The 26,289-nt window shown below is 27.2% G+C and overlaps 1 protein-coding gene across 1 annotated transcript; it reads right to left on the bottom strand.

Annotated features, from left to right (window-relative positions):
* Positions 1–4,440: 4,440 nt before the first annotated feature.
* Positions 4,441–10,654, bottom strand: LOC112779296 (auxin-induced protein AUX22). Its single transcript, XM_025823545.3, has 3 exons — positions 9,807–10,654; positions 7,924–8,017; positions 4,441–4,784 (listed from the first exon to the last, which is right to left on the bottom strand). Exons 1-3 carry the CDS (start codon positions 10,177–10,179, stop codon positions 4,676–4,678), a joined length of 576 nt encoding a protein of 191 aa, XP_025679330.1. The 5' UTR covers positions 10,180–10,654; the 3' UTR covers positions 4,441–4,675.
* Between the last annotated feature and the right edge of the window lie 15,635 nt (positions 10,655–26,289).

The following is a 26,289-nucleotide window of genomic DNA, read 5'->3' on the forward strand; positions in this document are numbered from 1 at the left end:
TAAATAAAGGATAAGTTACCTCTTATATGACATATTTAATAACTATTAGACGAAATGAATTATGTCATCATAGTTAACATTAACTCTTAATTTAACTTGAATTTTGACAATTAAATTAAATTAATTAAATATTAAAAATTTTGTAAATTATAAAAGTTACAAAAGATATCTTATTTTATAATTTTTTTAAACCACACATATATTAATTAGATCTAACAATACAAAAAAAACCTAAAAAAACAATAAAAAAATCAAAAGGTCAAATCACAAATTTAAAATAATAAAAAGTAAAATTAATTGAGTAAGAGTGAATTTTATAATTGTTAATGGAGTTGATATAAGAATTGTATAATTTTATAGGTATAAAGTTCAAGTGGTTTTACTATAATAATTAGTTTAGTTATCAAAATTTAAGTTAAATTAAGAATTAATATTAATAATCTTGATAATATAATTCATTTCATTTAATAACTATTGAATTTGTCATAAAGGTAACTTACCTTTTATTTAAGAGAGAGTTGGATATAATTTTTTTTTTTTTTTTTTATTATTATTATTATTATTATTATTATTATTATTATTATTATTATTGTCGTTGTAAAAAGATGCATGTTATGGTGAGTGATTATTTATGGTGGTTACAATAACTATATAACTTTGGCAACGCTTAAAAATATATATTACTAAAATTAAAATAATAATTTTAATATTTGAAAATATTTTTTATTTAAAAATAAGAATAATTATTACAAAAATATAAAAAGTATAACCTTAATTTTAACATTTTAAATGTTGCTAAAGTTGTATAACCAAACCACGATATAACTACCGTAACAATATTCATCATAGTCTTCATTTTATAAAATCAATTTATTACTTGTATAAAAAGAAAAAGGTTAGATAAACACGTTATTTTTATAATTAAATCTAATAATTAATTCTAATAAAATCTTTTTTTATTCTTTTTATGTGTATTTTTATTAATTTATTTTTATTATACTAATAAATTATTGAATCAATTAAATTTAATTTAATTTCTAAAATAACTTGTTCATATAGTATTATCGATATATAAAAAGGAATTGATGACTTTGGATTCACTGATTCAGTAACCATTTTGGTCTCACAAAAATTTTCTATAAATAATTCAAGAATAGTTATTATAAAATGTTGAATACAATCCCTTTAAATTATACTCCTTATTATTATGTAACCACTAAATTATAATTATTTTTGTGTTTAATATATTATGGGAAAATTAAAAAACCACCATTACCTGTGGGGACGGTGGTTATTATTACATGAGAAATAAAAGATTGTTGGTTTAATTTATTGAACCTACCATTCTGAGAATGTGACCCCAATAATAATAACCATGCCCACACATACAGTTCAATACTTTTCTATACTAACAATAATTTAAGTGGACCTTACCTTATACAATGAATTGAACCATTGGATGTATATGAACACATGAAGTTGCTTCTGTAATGTTTTATTTTGATCCACATTTAGCTCAATAAACATGTGTTTTTGAATATGTAATATCATCATTTTTAAATATAGGTTAAATTACACAGTTGGTCCCTACATTTTTAGTGAAATTACAAATTGGTCCCTATACTTTAAAAGTTTATAATTGGATCCCTAAAGAGAATTAAAATTTGCAATTTAGTCTCCGTCAGTCTCAGAATATGTTGAGAATATTCTGTTAAAATAGAGAATATACTAAGAATATTTTGTTAAATCAAACATTTTTTGAACGACGGAGACTAAATTACAAATTTTAGTTATCTTTAAGGACTCAATTACAAATTTTTAAAATATAGGGATCAATCTGCAATTTCATTAAAAATATAGGGATCAACTGTGTAATTTAACCTTAAATATATAATTAAAAGAGTAGGGTCAATAATACATGTTAAACAAACAATTAGTAGTTTACACTTATTTTCAATTTAATTAAGTAGGAATTGAATAACGCTATGGGTTAATTAGTTAGTAATTATTAGAACTATGGGTAATTAAGTATTAATGGGAACATAGACAAGATTCTGTACCTAGAATTAAGAATTTAGGATAGAGCTTGGTTTGTGTGCTCTTATCATGTGCATCTCAGTTGTCAGAAACAAAAAATACACAGAGTTCATGAATCAGAATTATTCTTTCATAATGTATTACATGTTATGATGTCTATTGTTACTGTGGTTATGGAAGTTATGCATCTTTAGTCACATCTAAAAAGTGTTGTTATTAAGGTAATAATTATGGTCACGTATATTTTTTTGTCCCTAAAATTTGATAAAAGTTTTAAAAATATCTCTAAGTTTTATTTTGTTTTAATTTTATTTCAAAAGTTTTTTATTTGTATCAAATATACCCCTCATGGCTAATTTTTCAAAAAATTTAAAACTGATTTAACAACAATTTCATAAAAACAACCCCTCAACACAAACAAATCAAGCATAATTTTCATGCATTATTATTAGATTGATTTTAAATTTTTTAAAAATTTAGCTGTCGATGATATATTTGATGCAAATCGAAAACTTTTTAGACAAAATTGAAATAAAATAAAATTTACGGATATTTTTGAAACTTTTGACAAACTTTAAAGACAAAAAGTATAATTTATCTTAATAATTATTTATTATTTAAAAATATTTTTTAGCTTAAAAAAATTATTAAATAATAAAAAATTATCAAAATTGCATAGTCAATGTAATCATTGTAATGATAGCCAATATAAAGAGAAAAACAATTTTATGTTATGTGTACCAAAAATTAATTACCATATTAAATATATATATATATATATATATATAATATTTAATTTATGATTAATTTTTAGTATGTATATGATATTTTTGTTCGTAAAAATTATGATAAATTTCACTAAATTTAAAGGAATGTGGCTCTAGTTTGTCACACACTATTAAATCACTACAGATGTTTGATTAATTATAATGTAAATTTGTCTTTAATTATAATTATTTTAAATCTAATTTATTAAAATGCATCATTCATTTTTGTGTTTGTTCTTTTTCACCTTGTTTTTCTTTTTATAATGATCAAAGCAGTTTCATAATCATAATCAACGCGAATTTACATTTATAATAAAATATTGATAATTGTTGATAATAATCAATTTTGAGGCATATTCATGTAGTACTATACTGTGTATATAATTTTTTCTTTTAACAAAAATATTTTTAACACTTTCTTTTTTACTTTTTAAATGATGATATGTACCCTCTTAATAATAATTACATATATGCATATATAGATATGGAGAAAACCACTTAATTCTCCTCTACATCATATGGTCTAGACTTTTTGAATTTTCTTATAATTAATTATATTTCTATCACGTTTTTTTATTTAAGATTTTTTTTTTGAATTTGTATAAATCTTTATACAATTTTTTTATTCATCATCTTATGTTAATTTTTTTTAAAGTCAATGACGGTTGAATTTTAAATATTTTAATTATGAAATCTTTGATACTATATTATTATATTATTTTTAAAAAATTTAAACTAATAAAAAAATACACAAATAATTACATCTCTAACACCTCTACTAAAAATGGTTAGTTTGATAATATAAAGGATAATTCTCCACATACAAGCGTTTTTTTGTACAAGTCTTTACAAGTCATTTATACTAACGCGCTTCGAACCGTTCTTCTTCCTCTTCCTCTTCTTATTCTTTTCTTCTTCTTCTTTATTTACGTGCTTTTCTCTCTATTTTCTTTCTTCGTTATTCTTAATTTCCATTGTTTTTTTACATCAAGCTCTGAAATCGTTTTTGAAGAAGAAGAAGCAGCAGAAGATGAGGAGGAGAAAGAGAAAGAGTTCTGAATTATGCATAAGGTGTACTTCAACGAATTTTGGGTGTATTTCTTAAATCTTTTTGGTGTATTTCTGTAATCCTTTGGGTGTATTTCTATAATCATTTGGGTGAATTCCTGTAACCGTTTGGGTGTATTTCTGTAATTTTTTGGTGTATTTTTGTAATCGTTTGAGTGTATTTCTGAAGTTCCATTATCTTCAAATTTGGCAAAAAAATCGTTTTCATGGAGGAAAAAGAAGAAGAGTCGTTCATAATACATGGTGAGTAGCGCGCTTTGGAAACAGGAAGTGGTTGAATAACGTGCGCTTATTTATTCTTGAATGTGAGAGTGTAGTACGTGTGTTTTATTATACTTGTGCCAACTTATAAGACTTGTAAACCAAAAAGACTTATATGTGTAACAAGCCTCGTAAATATGTTTACATACAATTACAAAGACAACAGAATCTTAGTTATAATGAATATCATATAAGCAAATTAAAGGATATAATCAAGTGAAAAAGATGATCATAACCCTTAATGAAGATTATAAAACAAAAAAACATGGCACAACAATAACATTAATAATCTAGCTAAAACGACGAGTTTCCTATTTAATTAAGTACATATAATTAATTAAGTCTTAATACATAAACAGAATTTGATTCATAGTCGTACATCAATTCAAGCTATATATATAAAAATATATAAAGGCATGCTTAATTTCCTCAATATAATATAAAAGAAACGAAAACACAAATATAAAATAATAATAAAATAATAATAATAATAATCATAATCATCAAAACGTGCACAACAACATTAATTAATTAGAAGACTACTAAACATTTTTTTCCTTAATTTCATCTATCTCTATATATGTCCTTTCAATTTGCCACGCATCTGATCTCTTCATAATCCTAAGCCTCTTGCATGATTCCATAAACATTCTGCAAAATTAAATTACCTCCATGATTAATATAATCACATTATTTTTTCAATACTATATATTTTCATAAAATAATTTTAACATATGAAAAAGGAATAATATTATTGTTACAACTTCAAACAAAAATGAACATAATAAATAATTATAATAATCATAAGAGAAAAATTCAAAATAGTTCCTCACAATTATCTCAAAAGATAACGAGACTCTTGACAAAAAAAAAATACCAACACGGCCCCTAAGATTTACTTTTATGGGACTAATTAGTCTGTGTCAAAAAAAGTCAATGTTATTTTTTTTTTGGCACAGAGACTAATCAATCCAAAAAAAAAGATCAGGGACCGAGTTGAATATTTTTTTTTGACCTCGTTGTCCTTTCGAGATAATTGTCAGAAATCGGTTGGATATTCACTCTAATCATAATGATTATTTAGGAATACTTATTTATGTTTAATTTGTTGGTTTTTGAAAAGTCCATATAATTATTGATGGAGACAATTATTATTCTTGGAAATGTGGCCAACTAAGAAGCTTTATTTAAATATTCTCTTTATTACTTTGGTGCATCCAATCTAAAAATAATGGCTATGGCTTTTTCAGAGTACCCCATTATGAATGATTGTTTCTCCATTCTCAATTTGATGTATTCAACATTATAACGAGGGATTATTCACGCATGTCGGTTATATGGGGTCCAAGATATATTGTCGGTTAAAATAAATAAATAAATAAATATTCATAAAAATTTTCTACTACTCTCAAGCTTAAAAAATGGGGAAGGGGAAGGGGGAAGTTTAATTTGAAAGTTTTAAAAGTTGTTCAATTTTCAGTTTTTAAAAAAGTTGTTGAATTTTTCAGTTCAAAAAAGGTTGTTTTTATTTTGGTTCGTTTTCTGTTTTTTCTTTTTCAGATTAATTTTTTTTTCTAATTTTAATTTCATTCTTTCATTCTAAATCTGAAAAATATTAATAAATGTATAAAATTTTTTGAATTTGAAATCATGTGAAATTATTTGGGGTTTTTCTAACTATTATTAATTATTAAAATTTTAAGAGAGAATTTGTTTTCAAAGTTAAAAAATATATTCCGAAAATGTTATTTTCGACTATTATAAAAAAGATTTGTTTGTTTAATAGTACAAATTATTGGAAATTGTTTTTAATATTTCCAATAACAAATTACAATTTTGTTTGTTTTATTATACATATTTTTAGGAATAGATCTTTAATTCTCAAAATACCCCATATCAATAAATAGAAGAATTCTTTTTTTAGAAATATAACAGTCAAGAAATATATTAGTAATTTTATATGCTAACATAAACTCTCAAATATTCATTTTTTTTGGATGACGATAACAATTTCGAGTTTTGACAATAAATTTTTTTTAGAGATAAATTATTTATAAAAATTAAAACAAACATAGAAATAATATATTCATGGACAATTTTCAAAAATAAATTAAAATTTCTTATAACAAATGCCAACTAAAATTTTATTCTCTGTTTTCATGACATGGAAATAGAAAACATAAGAACTACACAATCCTATGATTTTTGCTACAAAATGATTTTGGCAAACTCATCTTTTTGAGTTAAATACAGTTTTGAACAAATTGGATATCATGCTATATATTTAACTAATCAGTAATACTAAGGAGACAAAAAAAAAGATTAAAATTTATTTTATTTAGTATTTATTAATAATTATTTTTAACTAATAATCTTGGGACAAATAGCTTAGTTGATGATTGATTAGGTTGTAATCAAACAGGCATGCATGTTTAATTAGTAGTTGAGTAATTAAACCTAATTAAGCACCACCAATAACACAATAATGGCAATTGACCAAATTAAAAAAAAAAAAGAAGCTAGACATCAGAATTAAGTAACCGAAATTTATATTCTAATTTCTAAATAGCAAATAGAATGATTGAATTCAAGAAATGGAACATAGTTGTTGGTATTAGTGGATGATTATTGAAGCTGACTCTATAACAGTAGACAAAATATTTTGGTGGTTTACTTGGCTAGTATCTTTCAAGATTATCACTTGTCTCAGACATACTTAGATTCCTCCACCCAAAATTCGGGAAATTGTTCCATTTTTTGTGTGCTTTTTAGGATAATTTGAACCCTCTCTATAATATATTTTTAATCAATGTATTTAAATTAAATATATTATCTAAGTATATTAATTTATAACCTATAACAAGTGTTCTTAAAAATTAAAATACTAATTAGTCAAACCCCTCTATTATTATCCCATAAGAAAAAAATACAATATATAATACTATTTTTTTAAAAAATAAATATTAAATAAATAAAAATGTAAATGAAGTAATATATGCATGTTTTGAAATCTTGAAAATAATTTTCCTTTTGTTTAGCAAGTGGTAGAACGCTTATAAAAAATTTGATTAAGAGAATAATTTTTTTTATTTTTATGTTTAGTCTTTAATTTATTTCATATCGTATATCAAAAGTATATAGATCACATATTATTTCATGAAATAAAAATAAAAATATTTGATAACAAAAAAAATTAGCTAAAAATAATTAAAATTTATCTTATTTAATATTTATTATTTTAATAATAATTAAAAATATTAAATAAAATAAATTTTGAATTTTTTTCTTTTCTAATATTATCATAATAAAAAATATATTTATATTTGTTTGGTATTGCAATATAATAAATAAAAGGTTAAATTACACAGTTGGTCCCTATACTTTCAGTGAAATGACAAATTAGTTCCTACACTTTAAAAATTTATAATTGGGTCCTAAAGAGAATTAAAATTTACAATTTAATCCCCATCGTTCAAAAAGTGTTTAAATTAATAGAATATTCTTAACATATTCTCTATTTTAATAGAATATTCTTAGTATATTCTGAGAATATTTTGTTAAATCAACACTTTTTGACCGGCGGGAACTAAATTACAAATTTTAATTCTCGTTAGAGATCCAATTACAAACTTTTAAAATATAGGAACCAATTTACAATTTTACTAAAAATATAAGAACTAATTATATAATTTAACCTAAATAAAAATAACAGATCTAACAATATAGATATAACAAAATAAAATTAGAAGGAAGCTAATTAAATTAAGGGTGATAATAATTAGGGACTTACTCCCAAGGAACATCTCCAACAAGCATCCAATCACCCTCTTTGTCCTCATAAATGGGAACGTGTTCACAGTTCTCTGGATCCTTCAATGCTTCCCCTGCCGACATATATAATCATTTAATTTAATTTTTTTTTCATAAACCAAAATGTTTAATTGTGTCATTATTCTATATATATGCTTTTTGATGTGTTTATATGTTTGGTTCCCTTATTACCTTTAATCACATTCTAATTGAGTGCTTATGAATAGTTAATTAGTATTAGTATCATTATTATATACAACATAATCCAGTGTGCATAAATTCTTTTGTCTATGAGATGATTACTTGCCAGTTCAGCTTTATATATATATATGCACGCCATCACCTAATTATAAGGAGAATGTCTAATTATTATTAAACATACTAATTATAATTGTTGTCCCACTTTTGTCCCTTTTTAATTATAATGTTATTTATACCCTAAAATCAGCTATTAAAATTAATCATGATGTAATTTTATATAAATATATATAATTTAATTTATATTTAATATATATTTTATATTTTAATAAATATTTTATACTGATAATTAATTTTAGTGTATATCTAACTGGTTATTGATCTATGTATAATCTTTTAAATTATTTTGCTATTACTAATTAATTATATTCTTTCTATTTTTTTTAAATTAGGAGTGAAATTGCCAACGAGCTATAACTTAAATGACATAATTTTTTTATATTCACGTAGAGATCGCAGGTTCGAATATAAAGAAATTATGACATTTAAACTAGGTAAAAACTCATGTGGAGTCGACTTCATATGAAGTTGATATCTGAGAGCCATTAAATGATTTAACTAATTTGACTAAATTTTCATTTAACGATTCTCAAATATCAACTTCACGTGAAGTTGACTTCACCTGAGTTTTTACCTTTAAACTATAACTCGACACAATTATATTTTTTTCTATGCTTATTATTAACATTACACAAAATATTCTTCAAGATCCTTATGTTTGTATTCCATAATAATATATGCCGGTCAATATAGATTTGACTTATATAATTAGCATAATCTACCCTGAAGTTATATATGTCGACTTACATATATAGAATACACGTAACGCTTTAAGAATAACTAAAAAGCCTTTTATTCTATTATGTATATTACATAGTACTAAAGGATTAATGGAAAGTGTTACTTATAGTCCTTCTCGTGTTGCTAATTACCCTTACTAATATAGTAATTAGTATAAGGTCCACGATCTATGCCTATGTGGTCCTCATCATCATGATCAACATAAAGAAACTAAGATATATATATATATATATATTGGAAAAATATTGTAAGTAGTTTACACTAGTTTCTTTCTATCTAGTTAAGGCAAGATCACGGGATATGTTAAATTTTTAACTTATTTAAATCTCATATATTTAAAAAAATCACCATTATATAGTTCAAGCGTGCACTCCATATAATATTACAGTCAGTGTTTTTATTATCTGTTCCCTTTTTTTTTCTTATCTATTTTATTTTTAAAATTTTACGAAAGAAATAATAAAAAAAGCCCAGAACATTATTCTCTCTTTAAAAAAAAAAAGCTCTTTTTAATTTTTTTATATATGAATTCCGAAAAAAAAAATAAATAAAGGAAAACTAGAAATTAAGGTAGAAACTGAAAAAAAAAAACCCAGTTTTTTATAAAATTAAATATATATACTACCTAATCCTCCTCTATATATATTTTTGCATGTCTTGATTATTACTTAAGCATGTTTAACCTATTTTTATACCATGAAAATTGAAAACATCATGTAATGTAACAAACAATAAGAAAGCTATATATATAACAGTTCAAGAAAAAATAATGTAATGATAATGCAAATTAAAATAAAAACTCACCCATTCCATAGCAACCAAAGAGCTTCTCCAAGGCCAAGGCTAACTCAGAGTATCCCTTATGCATTCCCAAATCAATTTTCCTCAAGAAAGGAGCACCATCCATGCTAACCTTCACATACATCTTTGTAGCCTCATTCATGCTGTTCTTCTTCCGGTACGAGCACACTGGAGGCCACCCTACGACCTGAGCCTTCGACTCAGTAGTCTTCAGGTTGCCTCCAGTGTTACTCTTCTTCTCGTTGTCACCATTGCCATCAATCTCCGAAAACATTCTCTTCTTCTCATTCTTATTAGTACTCACCAAACTTTTAGGCTCGCCGGGTAAACCTAACCTTAGCTCCGTGATTTCAAATCCGAGACTTTCTCTCGCCATAGTCGATCAGTATATCAAAATTAAATTCTTTTGTAATTTGAGAATGATTTTTTTTTTCTCCCCTCTTGTTTTGATAAGAAAATATGGTGAAGAAACAATGCTTTTTGCCTAAGAATGAAGAAAGAACTTAGTGTTATATATATATGATATAAATTAACATAAGCTAAGTGATTGTATATATAAAATGAGAAAGGAAAGGACATAGTGGGAGCAAAGACAGGTCAAGGAATGGGAAATTGTCGGTCACATGAGAAACAAGTGTGGGGACAGATTGTTCCCTAAACAAAACCAAACCCAATACAGGCCAGCACTAATTAAATTGGATACATAGGACACATCTAACGGCTGTTGATGATTTGTGATTAATTGCGATTCGATCGTGGCCGTTCGATTAGATGACTAGGAACATGCCATGTGATTTGCTTCATTGAGGGGGTTCTGTGCAATAAATTATTACCTTTAGGGAGGGTTACATGAAGAAGGTGCATCATGTATATAGAATCCCTTATATATGTATGTTTATGTGTAATATCAATATCTAGATTTTTTCTTTTTTTTTTTTTAAATTATTTTCATTTAGTCAGAAAACTATATATATATATATATATATATATATATTATTTCCATAATTTTTCTTTTCTTTTTTCTTTAATGAAATTTGTTGATGTTATATTATATGGACTTTAGCTCCTATGCAAATCATCAACCATTATTTAAAGAAAAATAGCTCATACTTAAGATAATTTAGGAAATTAAATTATCAATTAAAATGGGGGTATTTAGTGGTTATTCAAATTAATTAGTATAGAGTTCAATTAACAACTTGATTTTTTCAACTAACATCAATTAATTTTTAAAAATATTTTTTATCATACATTCTAAATTCTAAATTTTAATCACTAAACGCTAAACTCTAAATTCTAAATTTCAACTAGTATTATCGTTCTTTTATATAGTAAAATGCACATAGAGAAATTCATGTCAATTTTCAGTATTTTTTAAAATGCAACATTAAAGTGCACATGATAACACTTAAGTAATTAACCTTTAACATGTTATGTTAACTACTTTTTCTAAAAATTTAAACTAATAAAAAGAGTTACATAAATGATTGTATTTTTGACATATCCCCTCATTTTTTCTTTTTATTTGACTTATTTTAAAAAAAAATATTTTAGGGTTAACAAAGATCGCAAACTTTAAATTTTTAGGTGATAAAAATTCTTATATAATATTATGTAACCATTTCTCTAAAATATTTAACCTAATAAAAAAGGTCATAAATTATTATATTTTTAACCACGTATATAATATTATATACAAACACAAAAAAATATGAGAAAATACTCAGTTTAGTCCCTGAAGTTACACTCGGGCCTCAATTTAGTCTTTGAAGTTTCAATTGCCTCAATTTAGTCCCTAAACTTTTCAAATTTTAATCACGTTAGTCCCTACAGTGGTTTCCGTCATAGAGTCAATTGAAAAGTTTGGGAATTAAATTGAGGCAATTAAAATTTTAAGTACTAAATTGAGGCTCGAGTGTAATTTCAGGTACCAAATTGAATATTATCTCAATATATATATATATATATATATATATATATATATATATATATATATATATATATATATATATATATATATATATATTATACAGAATTACAGATACACATACACATACATACATATACAATTGCATGGCAACATTATTATCATACATATTAATGCATGTGGGATGTGATATATATATATATATATGTATGATATATAGCAGGTAGCATGCATATGTAGATATAAAGTAGTTGATGAAGGTGTGAGGGAGCAAGGAAATGAAATGACGAAAGAAGTAGGGTATCTCTCATCAGTATTATGAACTGTTGTGAAGAATCATCACTCAAAAACACAGCAAATTTCAACATATATGAGTCAAACTATACAAAATTAATTACTTGGGTCCAGGGGAAAACCGTACCATGGGGACACTTTATTCTAAATACTAACTCCCACGGATATGCCATTTCCAAGGTTAGCTATTTATCACAAATTCATTCAAATTTTAGAATAACTTGAAAGGAAAATTTTCAAGTATACTTGTATACTGGTATATTGATATACTGGTATTTCAGTGATTTTTAACCGTTGATCTTAATTATAAGAAATATATATAATATATATAATTAAGATCAACGGTTAAAAATCACTGAAACACCAATATACCGGTATACTTAAAAACTTTTCAACTTCAAAACTTGCACCTTCATGCATCATTTTCTGTTACTTCGAAAATAATAGAGGTGTATAATTATAGCGGGTAAGTTATTATATATTTAAATAAAGAAAAAGTATATTTAAAATTATTCAAATATAATAAATAAGAATTGATTATATTTGGGTCCTGTATCAATTTTAATTTATATAAATCGCTACAACTTATAAAGAGGTTTAACAATTTTTATGTAAACCTTTCTAACTCATCGTGAATTACGTTAAAGCATGAAAAACTCATAAATCACTACGTACGTTAGCACGATTTATGAAGAAGAAAAAGTGAAGAATAAAATTTTGCAACTCACATCGGTTTCTGTAGGAATTTTTTTTATTTCCAATCCAAATTATATCTAAAAGAAAAAAAATAGTTTATAGGAAATAATAACATTACTTCTATTTTGACAATGTCACTCATTTTTTATTAATTTTTACAAAATATAATAAAAAAATCATATAGAATATAACATTATCAAAATAGGAATTTCATCATTAATTTTCTTGATATGTAATTTTAAATAAATAGTAGATATATGACGAGCATGCTAACTGCAATTCTGATAGGAGCAAGGCTATTCTAATTTTTGGATATGATTAATTTACCTAATTAAACATAGAATTATCGCATCTCTAATTTGTAGATAACACAATTTTATTTTGTTCACAGAAAATAAAGACGCTTGTGAATTATAAGAGACTTTTGCGTTGTTTTGAGTTGATATCTGGCCTGAATATTAACTTTAATAAGTCAAGCTTGATCTCAGTCAACTGTAAAAAGGAATGGGTGACGAATATGTATGGTTTGCTAGGATGTGCTGAAGCTGCTTTATCTGTCAGATATCTAGGAATTTCTCTAAGTGCGAATCTTCGGTTGGTGAAGATCTGGAAATCAATCATTGACAAAGCGAAAGATAACATGAACTTACGAAAAGCTAAATTCCTCAACAAAGCTGGTAAGTTAGTTCTCATAAAATTGGTTCTTAATAGCCTGCCGGTTTACTACTTAAACTTGTATAAGATACCAAAGGCGATTGTACAAAAGATAATTGGGTTACAAAGAAAGTTCTTGTGAAGTAAAAAATATGGGAATAATGGTATTCCACTTGTGAAATGGGAGGTGGTTCAAGCTCCGAAAAAGTTAGGTGGTTTGGGGGTGGGAGATGTATTAATCAGAAATGCGTCGCTTTTGTCCAAGTGGTGGTGGCGCTTCTCAAAGGAGGACTGCCCGTTGTGAAAAAAGGTTATATGTTCTTCTAATCATTTGAACCCAATTGTAATGTTGTCAAAACAACCTTTATCGTCGAGATGTGGCCCGTGGAAAGATCTACCAGCTTAATATTAAGGAGCAACAGGTAAGAGATATGATGATCAGTGGTTTGTCTATGGAGGTAAAAAATGGCAGACGTATTCGTTTTTGGGAGGATGATTGGTTACAAAGTGGCTCTTTGAAAGATAACTTTCTGAGACTCTTCTCTGTTTCAGATCAACAAGAATCAATAGGGGACTGTGGGTTCTGGGATGGGTTAGAATGGATTTGGAACTTTCAGTGGAGGAGAGAGCTATTCCAATGGAAGTTAGAGTTGCTCAATCAACTTCATGACCAGTTATGGATTGTAAGATTATCGGTTGGTAGAGAGAATACAGTTGTATGAAAATTTGACAAAACATGTGTTTTTTCCACTAATTCATTTGTACAGGTATTGCAGAAAGAGACTCTCTCGAAAGACATCATCACAAGTTACAGCTTCACTAGCACCATATAGAGAGGCTTGGTTTCTCCAAGAGTTAAACTATTTGCATAATTTGTCTTAGTAGGTAAGGTCAACACGAAAGAGGACCGAATAGGCTCAGGATTATTCATCATAATGATAATATTTGTGTTTTGTATAAAAAGGATATAGAATTTGTGCATCATTTGTTTTTTGGCTGTGAATTTACGTGGCAGGTATAGTGCGCTTAGTTGACGTGTGCTGATAAAGTTTTGGCTATTCCGGAGAATGTTAAAGATTTTTTTTAGAGTTAGATTGGAGTACCTGGATGTAAGTCTGAGCAAAAGAAGTGGCTGATAGGATTTTTTGCGATTACTTGAAACATTTAGTTAGAACGAAATAACAAAGTGTTCCAGAGTTCAGAGACAGGTATTGAAGGAATCAAGAATAAGTCGTTTTTGAGTTACAGAGATTGATGCGGTGTTGATCTGTTTGATTGTTAATGGCAATGTCAGAAATAACAATGGAGTATGTCCTATTTTATTGTATTTGTTATCCTGTGTTTTTGTTGTATTTTTTGCTCCTATATATTCCACTTTAGTGTGTTAAGTTCTTTTTGTTTCAAAAAAAAATATATATATATATAAAAATCTTAAATTTTAAACTTTAAATATTAATTTATAATTTTTAAATTTTAATAATACAAAAATAAAATATTAATTTAAAATATTAGCTAATATGAAAACAACTAACATCAACCATGGCAGAAGAGATTGTTCTGTTGGACACATGGGCAAGCATGTTTGGTATGAGGGTGAGGATTGCATTGTTGCATTTAAAATTACAATTAGTATGTCTACTATTTATCTACTATATTCATTCCAAATTTATTACGTGGGACATCTAGCTACTTTCATAACAATTTTTTTTTAAGGTGTACAGGGATCGAGTTTGTTTGGATTTAAAATAAAATAAGAGTCAAAATAATTAAATTTTAATTGATTTGGATTAGTTTGATTTTAAAATTTTTTGTAAGTGAACCTAAATCATTCTAAACTGATTAAATTCAAATTAAATTGGTCCGAGTAATTGATACCCAATTAAAAATGAAATTCATAAAAAAATTTAAAAACTTATCTAAATACTATAACTATGTAATAATAATAATAATAATAATAATAATAATAATAAAAATAAAATATGACATACATGATTAATTTAAATTTAAATAATTATTATAATTAAAAGACTTTTAGATTAAGAGATAAAGATGTATATATATTATTAGATTTTATTTATTTTTAATTAATATTAAATTAATTAGAATTGATTCAGATTTCGCCATCCCAAAATCAATATCTAAATTAATTAAGACCGAATTTAATCGAGTATGATTCAATTATACTCGATTATCTATTAAATCTATAATCAATATAATCAAATTAGATGACAGATAATGGTACCATAAATCTCTCTGATTCTTTCTTTATTCAAAATTCTTCTCTTTATATTAGTACTTTTATTAAACATCATATCAAATTATTAGGGGTGGCAAAACGAGTTAAATCTATCAGGTCGACCCGCTAAAAAGGACGGGTCGGTCTAGGATTTAGAGTCCGCCAAATTAAAAAAATTCGCCAAATTCGCACTGCCAAATTAGCGGGACGGACCGGTCTGCCAGACCGAAAATTTTTATTTTTATTTTTTATTAAATAAAAAAGTGATTACTATTATAAAATTAATAATTATAGAATTTTCAAACATTTTTTTTGTTTTTATTTTTATTCTTCTTGTAGTTATTAACTTTATTTATTTTATTTTACAATTTCGTATATTTGTTCAAATTTTGTGACTTGTTTTTTAAAATAAAGATAGTTTTATTGATAAATATTATTTTGAACAATTTTATTGAAATTAAAAATAAAAAAAATAGTAAAAAAATTATATTATAATTTGACTATTTTTTATTTGTATTTAATTTTTTAATTAATTTTAATTAATTTTATTTTAAAAAAAAAAGAGTCAAACGGATTAGCCCGCCGACCCGCCAATCCGCCATAGATGGACTAACATTTTGAACCCATTTTAATTGGCGGAGTGGGTCTAAGTGGGATGGGGCGGGTTGGGCGGGCCGCTACAAATTATCAAGGTGATTCCCCATACTCTTTCTGGAATCAGATTCAACCATGATGATTCTTCTCCTTATTTAAACGCTTAAAACGCTTGGATTAAATTGAATGAAGTAAATATATAGTAATATTAGTTATTACGTATTGCAGAAGAAAAAAAAATGACATTAATCGTGAGTATACCAAATTCTCTTGTTGGTAAGATAGCCAGATAGGGATGGTGGAGATTAAATTTCTTATCCACTCGTGCATGGCCTTAATATGCGTATACCCATTAATGCAAAAGATTCTATCACATTTGACCAGACAAAAGAATTAACCAAGTTGAACCAACGCTTTCTTAATTCAGGTCACAAATTTTGCAAATCACACTTTATACTAATGTCAATGTGCACATCCATGTGATTATTCTTTAATTTCGATGTTAACCACTTACTCCCCTCCTTCTTTCTAAAATATATTTTTTTAAGATTATTACAAATTTAATATATTTAAATAATCTCAAATCTAAATATGTTAGTTTTTTTTTAATAAATCTATAAATACATAAAGAAAACTTATTTTAAACAAGATTGAATATAAAATATAGAAAAGACTTATAAAATGACGATATATATATTCAAGTTGTGTAGAATGATATATAACAATATAAAAAATTTTACAAATTAAAGGAAAAATAAATTCGAACTTTTTTATAATAGGTAATAATTGTAATTCTAGAATTACGTGACATTCAAAAGAGTGCCCTTGAGTTATTGCCACGTACAAATAAATACTATATGTTGAATCATATATGGAATATTTGGGAACTTCACATAATAGTAGAAAACTACTTTGTAAGACTGGAAAATTCATTTTTGGTGAAAGTTTATATAAAATAACGGTCCGCTACTTACCAACAGTATATCTGCCAACTTCTGCTAACTCTTATTTATAACTGTATTTTATAGAAGTGTCTTTGTAGATGTGTCTAATAAAATGTCTTTTTTATGATTGTGTTTAATAGAAATGTCTTTATAAATATATTTTCTGGATGTGTCTCTTTATATATATATTTAAAATATAATAATTAATTATTGTTAGCAATAAGTTGGCAGATAATATGTTGGTACCTATACTTTTCCATAAAATAATTACATAATAGGTAAGAAGGGATTTTCAAACTCATTAAGACATCACACGTGTCTATTTTAATATATATAGTACATTGTTTCTAGGGCAATTTACGCATCTAAATTGTTTGACTCCCAATATTACGCAAATATATTGTTTCCAAATTTAATACGCAAATGCATTGTTTCACTATTTTATGTAAACTGCTACTGGCAGTAGCGGTTTACAGGTGTGCATAAACCGCTACAACCAGCCGCGGTTTATGTGTGTGAGTGTGTGAGTGTAAACCGCTGCTGGCAGCAGCGGTTTACGTGCGCGTGTGTTAGTGTAAACCGCTACTAGCAGTAGCGGTTTACGTGTGTGTGTGAGTGTAAACCGCTACTGGCAGTAGCGGTTTACGTGTATGTGTGTGTGTGTGTAAACCGCTACTGCCAGTAGCGGTTTACGTGTGATGGGCTGAATGTGGCTGCCTATATAAACCATAGAGGGGCCAAATATGGAGAGGTAGAGTGTTATTCACAAATGGAGGGGGAGGATAGCTTTGTGGCTCTGGTTCACTGCTCTGGAAAAATTCAAAAGAGCAAAAGGCATGGTGTAAAATTCACAGATAGAGAACCGCTTAGTGTTTTTATCCGATCGTCGAATACGTTGGCGGAGATTAAGCAAAGCATATTACGAAAGCTCGGTACGTGTGGGACGAAGTGGGTAAAAAAATTATTTTACAAGATTTCCATTGACGTTGTCTCAACTGGTGTGAGATATGAGACCTTCGTGATCGGGTCGGATGAAGACTTGCAGGTCTTGTTTCACTGCAGGCGTAGTTTTTCGGAGGTGAGGATAACTGAGCTGTTTGCGAAGTTGGAAGATGGTGTGGATAGCTCTGGAGCATCGGCACCTAATCCTCAGTCGACCCCAGCTGGTGGTGCATCAACATCGATGCCTGTGGTAGCAGTGGCCTTTCCGAATGCGGAGCCCGAACGTGCTGGGGCTGTTCATGCATATATTGGTCATGTTGTTCCTGATTTTGAATGCGATGCCGGACCGGATCGAGTTAAGAATGCACTGTTTGACGATGATTCAGATGAGGAGCCTGTCAATATTGGTGGGGATAGTGATGATGATATTCCAAGAGGTGGATGTTCAGCCCATGGAGGTTCCGGTTCTGCAACACAAGAGTACCCTCCCCACCTCTCTTCTTTGAACTTGGAAGTCGTCGGCCAACAGCAGAATGTAGATGCAACATTCAATGGGCAGGGCATGCATGATGGGACACCTATGACTGAATTTCAGATTGGCCAATCTTTCCAGAGTAAAGAGGAAGCCGTGTTGAGTGTAAAAGATTACAGTATTCGGCGTGGAGTTGAGTACAAGGTTATGGAGTCCGACAATCTGAAATACCAAGGGAGATGTAAAGAGTTTGGTAACGGGTGCACGTGGTTGATTCGGATAGTCATGCGAAAAAGGAAGAGCACATGGGAAGTTAGGAGGTACAACGGTCCGCACACGTGTATGGCCACATCGATATCAAGCGACCACAAGCAACTTGATTATCATGTCATTTGTGCGAGAATCTATCCGTTGGTTCGAGCTGATGCGTCGGTGTCGATCAAGGTGTTGCAAGAGGCAACGGAGGCGACTTATGGATTCCGGCCTAGTTATCGGAAGGCTGCGCATACATGTGAGAGCTGGGCTCTGACATCGGAGAGTAAGATCTGCTGGTAAATGTCCCCCTCCAGCCTGACTCGCTGCGGTCCCACTAACTCCACCACCAAACTGTGTAGGATCCACTGTTCTCCCGCGTCTGGCACTAGACCGACGAACACGGTGATCGACCTCAGCTCTAGCCTCTCCGCCTGCATCATCCTCCTGCATCGCATCATGTAACCATCGCCACATTTCTGTTCGCTACCCGACACATGCATCGGTACAGCCATGCCAGAGCGGCCGACCCCTAGCTATACCTCCCCATGTCATCAAGGTTTGCCACAAATGGCAACCACCGTATATGTACCCGGTTCGCACTCTTGTCCCCAAATAACTGAGTCGATAACAGCATCATGATGTAGGCCCGTGCGTAGATGCGGACAGTAGCGGTTTGCTCTTACCTCTCTCTAGAATTTTCTCTCTCTAAAAAACTCCACAAACCATCTAAATGCATAATCCGCGACTACAACCACGATTTATATAGGCAAAGCAGCACACGTAAACCGCTAGGTTTACACACACACACACACACACACACACACACGTAAACCGCTACTGCCAGTAGCGGTTTACACTCACACACACACGCACGTAAACCGCTGCTGCCAGCAGTAGTTTACACTCACACACTCACACACATAAACCGCGGCTGGTTGTAACGGTTTATGCACACCTGTAAACTGCTACTGCCAGTAGCGGTTTACATAAAATAGTGAAACAATGCATTTGCGTATTAAATTTGGAAACAATGTATTTGCGTAATATTGGAGATCAAACAATTTACTAACGTAAATTGCCCTTGTTTCTATTTTGAGTAATAAAATAAGTAGACTTTTGAGAAAATTTTTTAGTAGATTTATGGATTTATAAGAAAAAAATACTACTTCATAAGTATTTGAAAAATTATAACATCAAAATTATAGATCTTGGTACTGTGTTAATTAACAATATAATTTTCAGGAACCTATAAACTCAGACTCAATTTTTTATGGACTTATTTGGTTTTGTTTTTTAAATTTATAACTTTATTTAATTATGTTACATATAGATAAAAATCAGTCACTCTTATTGAAATATAAAATATGTATTAAAAATAAGTTAAATAATATATATTTATTTTTTTAGTCTTTAAATACATGTATTTATACATAAATATATAGTAATTAATTTAATAATTAATTTTGTGTACATATAATATTTTAAAAATTTATTACAAAATTTTTCAGCAATTATTTGATACTTTATTTTACTTATAAATCTATAAATTAATTACAAAATTTTTCGAAACCTACTTATCTTATCATTCTTCTAGTGGTTTTTTTTTAAACCAAAACTTTAGAACATACCTAACATGCTTGCGAATGTTAGGATTAGTATGTTAGGATTAGTATGTTACAACCCAATTAAAAAATTATACTATAAATAGAAATATAATATAATAATATAATAATACATAATATAATTAGAAATCCTATTTTTTCTTTTTGACATTAATTTTAAAAATTTTTATTCTATTTTCTTTTATTTCTACCTAATTCTCTATTTTTTTACACAAATTCGTATCAAATGGGATTTTCATTGAATACCATGTCAAATTTCTATAGTAATTTTCATTGATTTGGAATTAGATTTAAATTAGCTTACAATATTTGAATTTAAATTATCAAAAATAAAACAAGATACATGAAGAAATTAAAAAAATTTGTGCCAAAATTTATGCAACCATAAACTAGATGATTTAAGAAGAAGCAAATTGTGTAACATCAGCAAGTCCAGAACCAAGTTCATCAAGAGACAATCCAAATCCAAACATTCAGGCCATTTTCAGAGGCAGATTTTCAACTACTCAACAACGATTCACCAAATCTAAAAGCAGAAAAGTTATTAATCGCATATCTACAATTACAGAATTCGAATTTCAAATATAAAGATGTATCATTTGAGAATGCAGAAATAAAAATTCCAGAATTCAAAAATAATGCAGACACACAAAAACAAAAAATCATCATCATATTTCAAGTTTGAATTTCAAACACAACAGACAAAATCAAGAAATCTAGATACAGAAAATTTAGAAGCAGAAAATTCAACCAAACTCTAGAAGCAAATTCAACAACTCTCTGATGCAGAATTCAAGCATGCAACAATAACAATTTCAGACTTAGCAATAACTTCTGCACACATAGAACAAAAAGCAATAGATTTCAATTTTCAATTTCAACCTCACCAACAATAAGTAGAATCAATAAGAAGTGTAAATCAAGCAAAAATTCAAAATTTCAGACCCAAAAATTTAATCAAACTTTCAAGATTCAATTTTAAAAATTTCATATCGATCAACAAAACAGCAATTATCGATGTCAATTAGTAATTACAATACCACAGCAACACAATGCTAGCAATAATGAAAAAGTTCTATTAAGATAGAGGCATAACGTGGAACTTCATTCTATCAACTTGATTAAGAAAATGTTATGTATAAAAACGAAAATAAAATTTTTAAGGCAATAAAAATTTCATATGCTTTATTGTGGGGTGAAATCTCAAAAAATTAAATGAGAATTTTTGGTGATTTTAAAAAATATGAAAACAAATAGAAATTCACCTTTAGAGAATTGTAAATTCTAATTTAAAAAATGTTAAAAAGTGAATTTGTCGATAGCATATTGTCAAATAAACTTCATAAACCAACAATAATAGATATTACATATATACCACCACGTAAAATACCATGTTGCATTGCATTGATTATTTCCATAACAGTTTCTAAAGATTAACCCTCAAATTGATCTCTAACCATTTTTGTATTGGATAATTTAGTCTTTAACAAAATAAATAGACAAATTTATCCCTTATTTTTTAAAATTTTATACATTTTAATTCCTCAATCATATTATTTTTATAAAAATTAAATTTGGTCACTTTAAAAAAAAAACTACTAAGAACTAATTTGTCTAATATTCTAAAATTTGGGACGAATGTATAAAAAAAAAATAATATTCAATTTGGTTTCTGAACTTGCATGTAAGTCTCAATTTAGTCCCTAAAGTTTTAATTGCCTTTATTTAGTCCCCAAACTTTGTAAATATAATAACTCATATTATTCCTTGAAACAATTTTTAACGTACAAACGTTAACGGAACACTGTCGTGAACAGTCGGATGCCACATTAAACTTTGTAAAATGATGTCGTTTTAGTTTTGGCACTCAAATAACTCAAAAACAACATCGTAAATGGTGTTTATTAAAATTTTACCTAACAAAATAAGTAATATGATGTTGTTTTTGAGCTATTTAAATGCCAAAATCAATACTGCATTATTTTACAAGTTTTACTGTAACATCTGATAGTCTATAACAGCGCTCCATTAACGTTTTTATACTAAAAATAGTCTCAGGGACTAATATGAGGCACATTTATAAATTTTGGGGACTAAATAGAGGCAATTGAAACCTTAGAGACTAAATTGAGACTTGCGTGTAACTTCAGGAACCAAATTGAGTATTAACTAAAAAAAAGTGGAACTAATTTGTCTAATAATACCAAAATCGCTAGGAACTAATTAATTTGGGGGTATTATTATTTGTTCTAAGTTCAGATTGTTCAATATTTCAATATAGCTTGTAAATATTGATGTCAACCATTAGGGAGCCCACAAAATGTGAATTGAGATACCTTGTAGTAGAAGGAGTAGACAAAACAGTATAAAACAAGATATCTAAGTATTATTTTTGAATCTTTAATAACTGAAATATCATTTTCATGCTTTCATTTAAGGGCTTAAAGTCCTATATCCATGCACAAACCCTAATAATGGTTGCAATAAGAAAGAAACAATGTATCTTTAGTGATTGGCACATATTTAATATATCGGAAATGTTTGGTAACCAAAGAAAATCAGCCAAAAACAGCCATAACTTGCCTTGTTTAGTATTTATTAATTATTACGACAATTAATAAATACTAAATAAGACAAGTTTTAGCTGTTTTTTTTTGTCTTCTTAGCATGTTGATTGAGGAATATATGATAATTTTGTCTTCCACTTAATTAACTAAAATTAATTAAACAATAAGAATAAAAATATGTTTCCAGATAAATAGTGATTGATGTACTAGTTATTTTGAACAGATAGATCCATATAATACATTGCTAACGACTCCATTATGAATTGAAATTCTATTGAAGACAAATAATCTAACTTGTTCTTTGGATTGAAACAATCGATATATTCCTTGAATTATGCAAAGGACAATAATTAATTTTAGTTAATAACCTTAATTTATTTAATTTAAAGTCTAATTAATAATTCATGGTGTTGTTACATGATTGATGTTTCACCAAGTACAAGCAATAAATCAAGCGTATACAAATTTCAATACGCCCACATGACATAATACCTACATGCATGAGTGCAAGTGGATATGAATCTTTATTGATATATTACAGTGTAATATAATAATAGTAATAATAACAATAATAATAAAGTTTAGGAAACATTTCAAGTGCATGGAGAGTATCGATGTTTCAGTTGTTTTAACCGTTGATCTGAATTATAAAAAATATATATAATATATATTAATTGATATCAACGGTTAAAATAACTGGTGCACCAGTACTCCGAGTGCACTTAAAATGTTTCTTTAAGGTTATTTTATTTTACATAACTGAACAATGTGTGAGTATATATATATATATGTCAGAGAGGAAGTGATCTTAAAGAAACCAAGTTGGTTGGTAGAAGATATATATTGTCTTATGGGATTATATTTAATTAATTGGTTTCCAAATCTTATTATCAAGAGGAGACAATGTCTAGTAATGGTTAGGGATATAACAAGAATATTTTTTTTTTTATACCTTAGCACATGTTTTCACTTTTTTTTTTTTTTTTTTTGAAGTCAACAACACTAATAATTCTGTTGTTTATTTCTAAGAATAATTTAATTGTTATACAGTGAACTTATATTGTTAACTTAAAGGATACTTGTATTTACAATTTTTTTTAATATAATGACTAATTGAGTAAAATATACCTTTATTAGCATAAAAGAAATGTTTGGTAATTAAAAAAAATTATAAAAAATAATTATAATTTATTTTATTAAATATTTATTAATTGTTGTAATAATTAATAAATATTAAATAAGATAAATTTTGATAATTTTATTTATAATCTCGCTAACATTACCATTAACATAAATATATTTATATAAACATCAATGTGAAATCGATTAATAGTACAAAAATTTAGGAGTATTAATATTTTGTCTTAACTATTTACTTATCCATCATGTTAGATTAGTCGAATTCCTAGTAATAAGACTAAGACTTGTTTAGGTGTACTAATTCACCCAAAAAAATACTTATAAAAAATTATCTTACATTATTGATAATAGATATAATTTAGGAAATTATTATGATACCTTATATAATTACAAGGTACCAATCTTATTATAAAATAAAATATTGTTAGATATTTAAGTATTTTTGTTAACTAAATTCAATTAAATTGACATAAATTAAACCTAACAAAAATTACTCATATGAGATGTGCGTGAATCATGCACTTATTCACATTTTTTCATTTGAATCATGCACTTATTCACATTTTTTCATTCTTTTTCGCGTGTGCTTTATATAACATATTTTGGTATCATTTTTTTTCTATGTTTTATTTAAAAAATTTCGATATCATTCTTTTTCTTCATCATTATCATCATCATTTTTTGTGATATGTTTTTTTTCTTTATTTTTTTCCTTCATAAACTTTTTAAAAATACAAAAAAAAAAATAATTAAGAACAAAAAACACATATAAAAAGAAGAAGAAAACGATATCACTGATAATGACATCGATAATAACGACGATGATGACAATGATGAAAAAGGAGAAAAATCAAATGAGAGAAAAAAAAAAGACTAAAAAAAAAAGAAGGGGGGAAAGAAAATAAATTAAAAAAAAAGTAAATATATATCATAATTTGGTTGAACTTAATTATGTAAAATACTTGGTTGTTTAAAATTATGGTATAGAATATGTAACTAAAAAGTAAAACTTGTTATGTATCTTGGTAACAGAAGTTATTTTCTTAATTATTTTTAAAATTAAAAATAAATTTTAAAACTATTGATTTAAATTAAAGATACAAGTACCCTTATTTATATATATATATAAAGAAGAATACCACAACAAATTAAATCCCTATAAACTAACCCCCCCCCCAAATAGCACATGTTTCCATCAGTGTTATATAGTTTTCAGTTGTATGTGGTGGTTGGTAATCTCAAGAATAGGAATTTGGATCCTCTAAAGTTTGAATTTTACTTTAGAGAGTAAAATGTGATCTTCTACCCTTGAATAGTTTCTCTTTCATATTTATTATTGGTCCCACCTATGAAATCAATGGTGAGAGATCACACTTTACTCTCTAAAGTAAAATTCAAACTTTAGAGAATCCAAATCCCAAGAATAGATCTCAAAGAAAAAACCATAATCTTTTTAATATATAGTCGCTGATAATTAATAGCCATAGCACACCATAAGTAATTAGCGAGTGATAATCAAGTAAATTAATTAATTAATGATTCGTATCATCCAACAAATTGGAGAATAATAATGGCTTCCTCTTTTGTCAAGTTCACATGCTATCCAATTCGAGACTTGTTCATGAATTTGTGGACCGAATTACTGGTTTTAGCATTAAAATTATAATTTAAGTACATCAATTGCTGAAAGAACGCAATGTAATCTATTATAGTGTGTATGTTTTAATTATTAAGGGTAATACTAGGTAAATAAAAAAAAAAACAGCCAGAACTTGTCTTATTTAGCATTTATTAATTGTCACAACAATTAATGAATACTAAATAAGGCAAGTTATGGCTGTTTTTGATTGATTTTCTTTGATTATCAAACATTTTCGTTGAATTATATTATAAATTAGGAGAAGAAAGAGTCAATTCTGTTATATTCTATTATATTTTATTATTTTTAAATTATTCTAATCTTTTACTTATTCTTTCATCACTTTTATTCTGTTTAATGACTAATTTAATACAAATTTATATTTAATTTAAAAATTAATTGTTTGTTAATAAATTATCTGATATTCGAGTATTACTATTAAATACTTGACGAACTCGACTTAATCATAATGAATTAGATATCACAATAATTATTTTTTCTTTA

This window comes from Arachis hypogaea, chromosome 19, assembly GCF_003086295.3.
Source record: "Arachis hypogaea cultivar Tifrunner chromosome 19, arahy.Tifrunner.gnm2.J5K5, whole genome shotgun sequence".
In the NCBI taxonomy this organism is placed as follows: Eukaryota; Viridiplantae; Streptophyta; class Magnoliopsida; order Fabales; family Fabaceae; genus Arachis; species Arachis hypogaea.

What these genes read in the sequence shown, in the direction of transcription:
- LOC112779296 (XM_025823545.3), bottom strand. Translation starts at nt 10,179, where the DNA reads ATGGCGAGAGAAAGTCTCGGATTTGAAATCACGGAGCTAAGGTTAGGT. An exon ending in CTTTGGTTGCTATGGAATGG is followed by an intron (nt 8,018 to 9,806) that starts GTGAGTTTTTAT and finishes ATATGTCGGCAG; the next exon opens with GGGAAGCATTGAAGGATCCA. An exon ending in GTTGGAGATGTTCCTTGGGA is followed by an intron (nt 4,785 to 7,923) that starts GTAAGTCCCTAA and finishes TTAATTTTGCAG; the next exon opens with AATGTTTATGGAATCATGCA.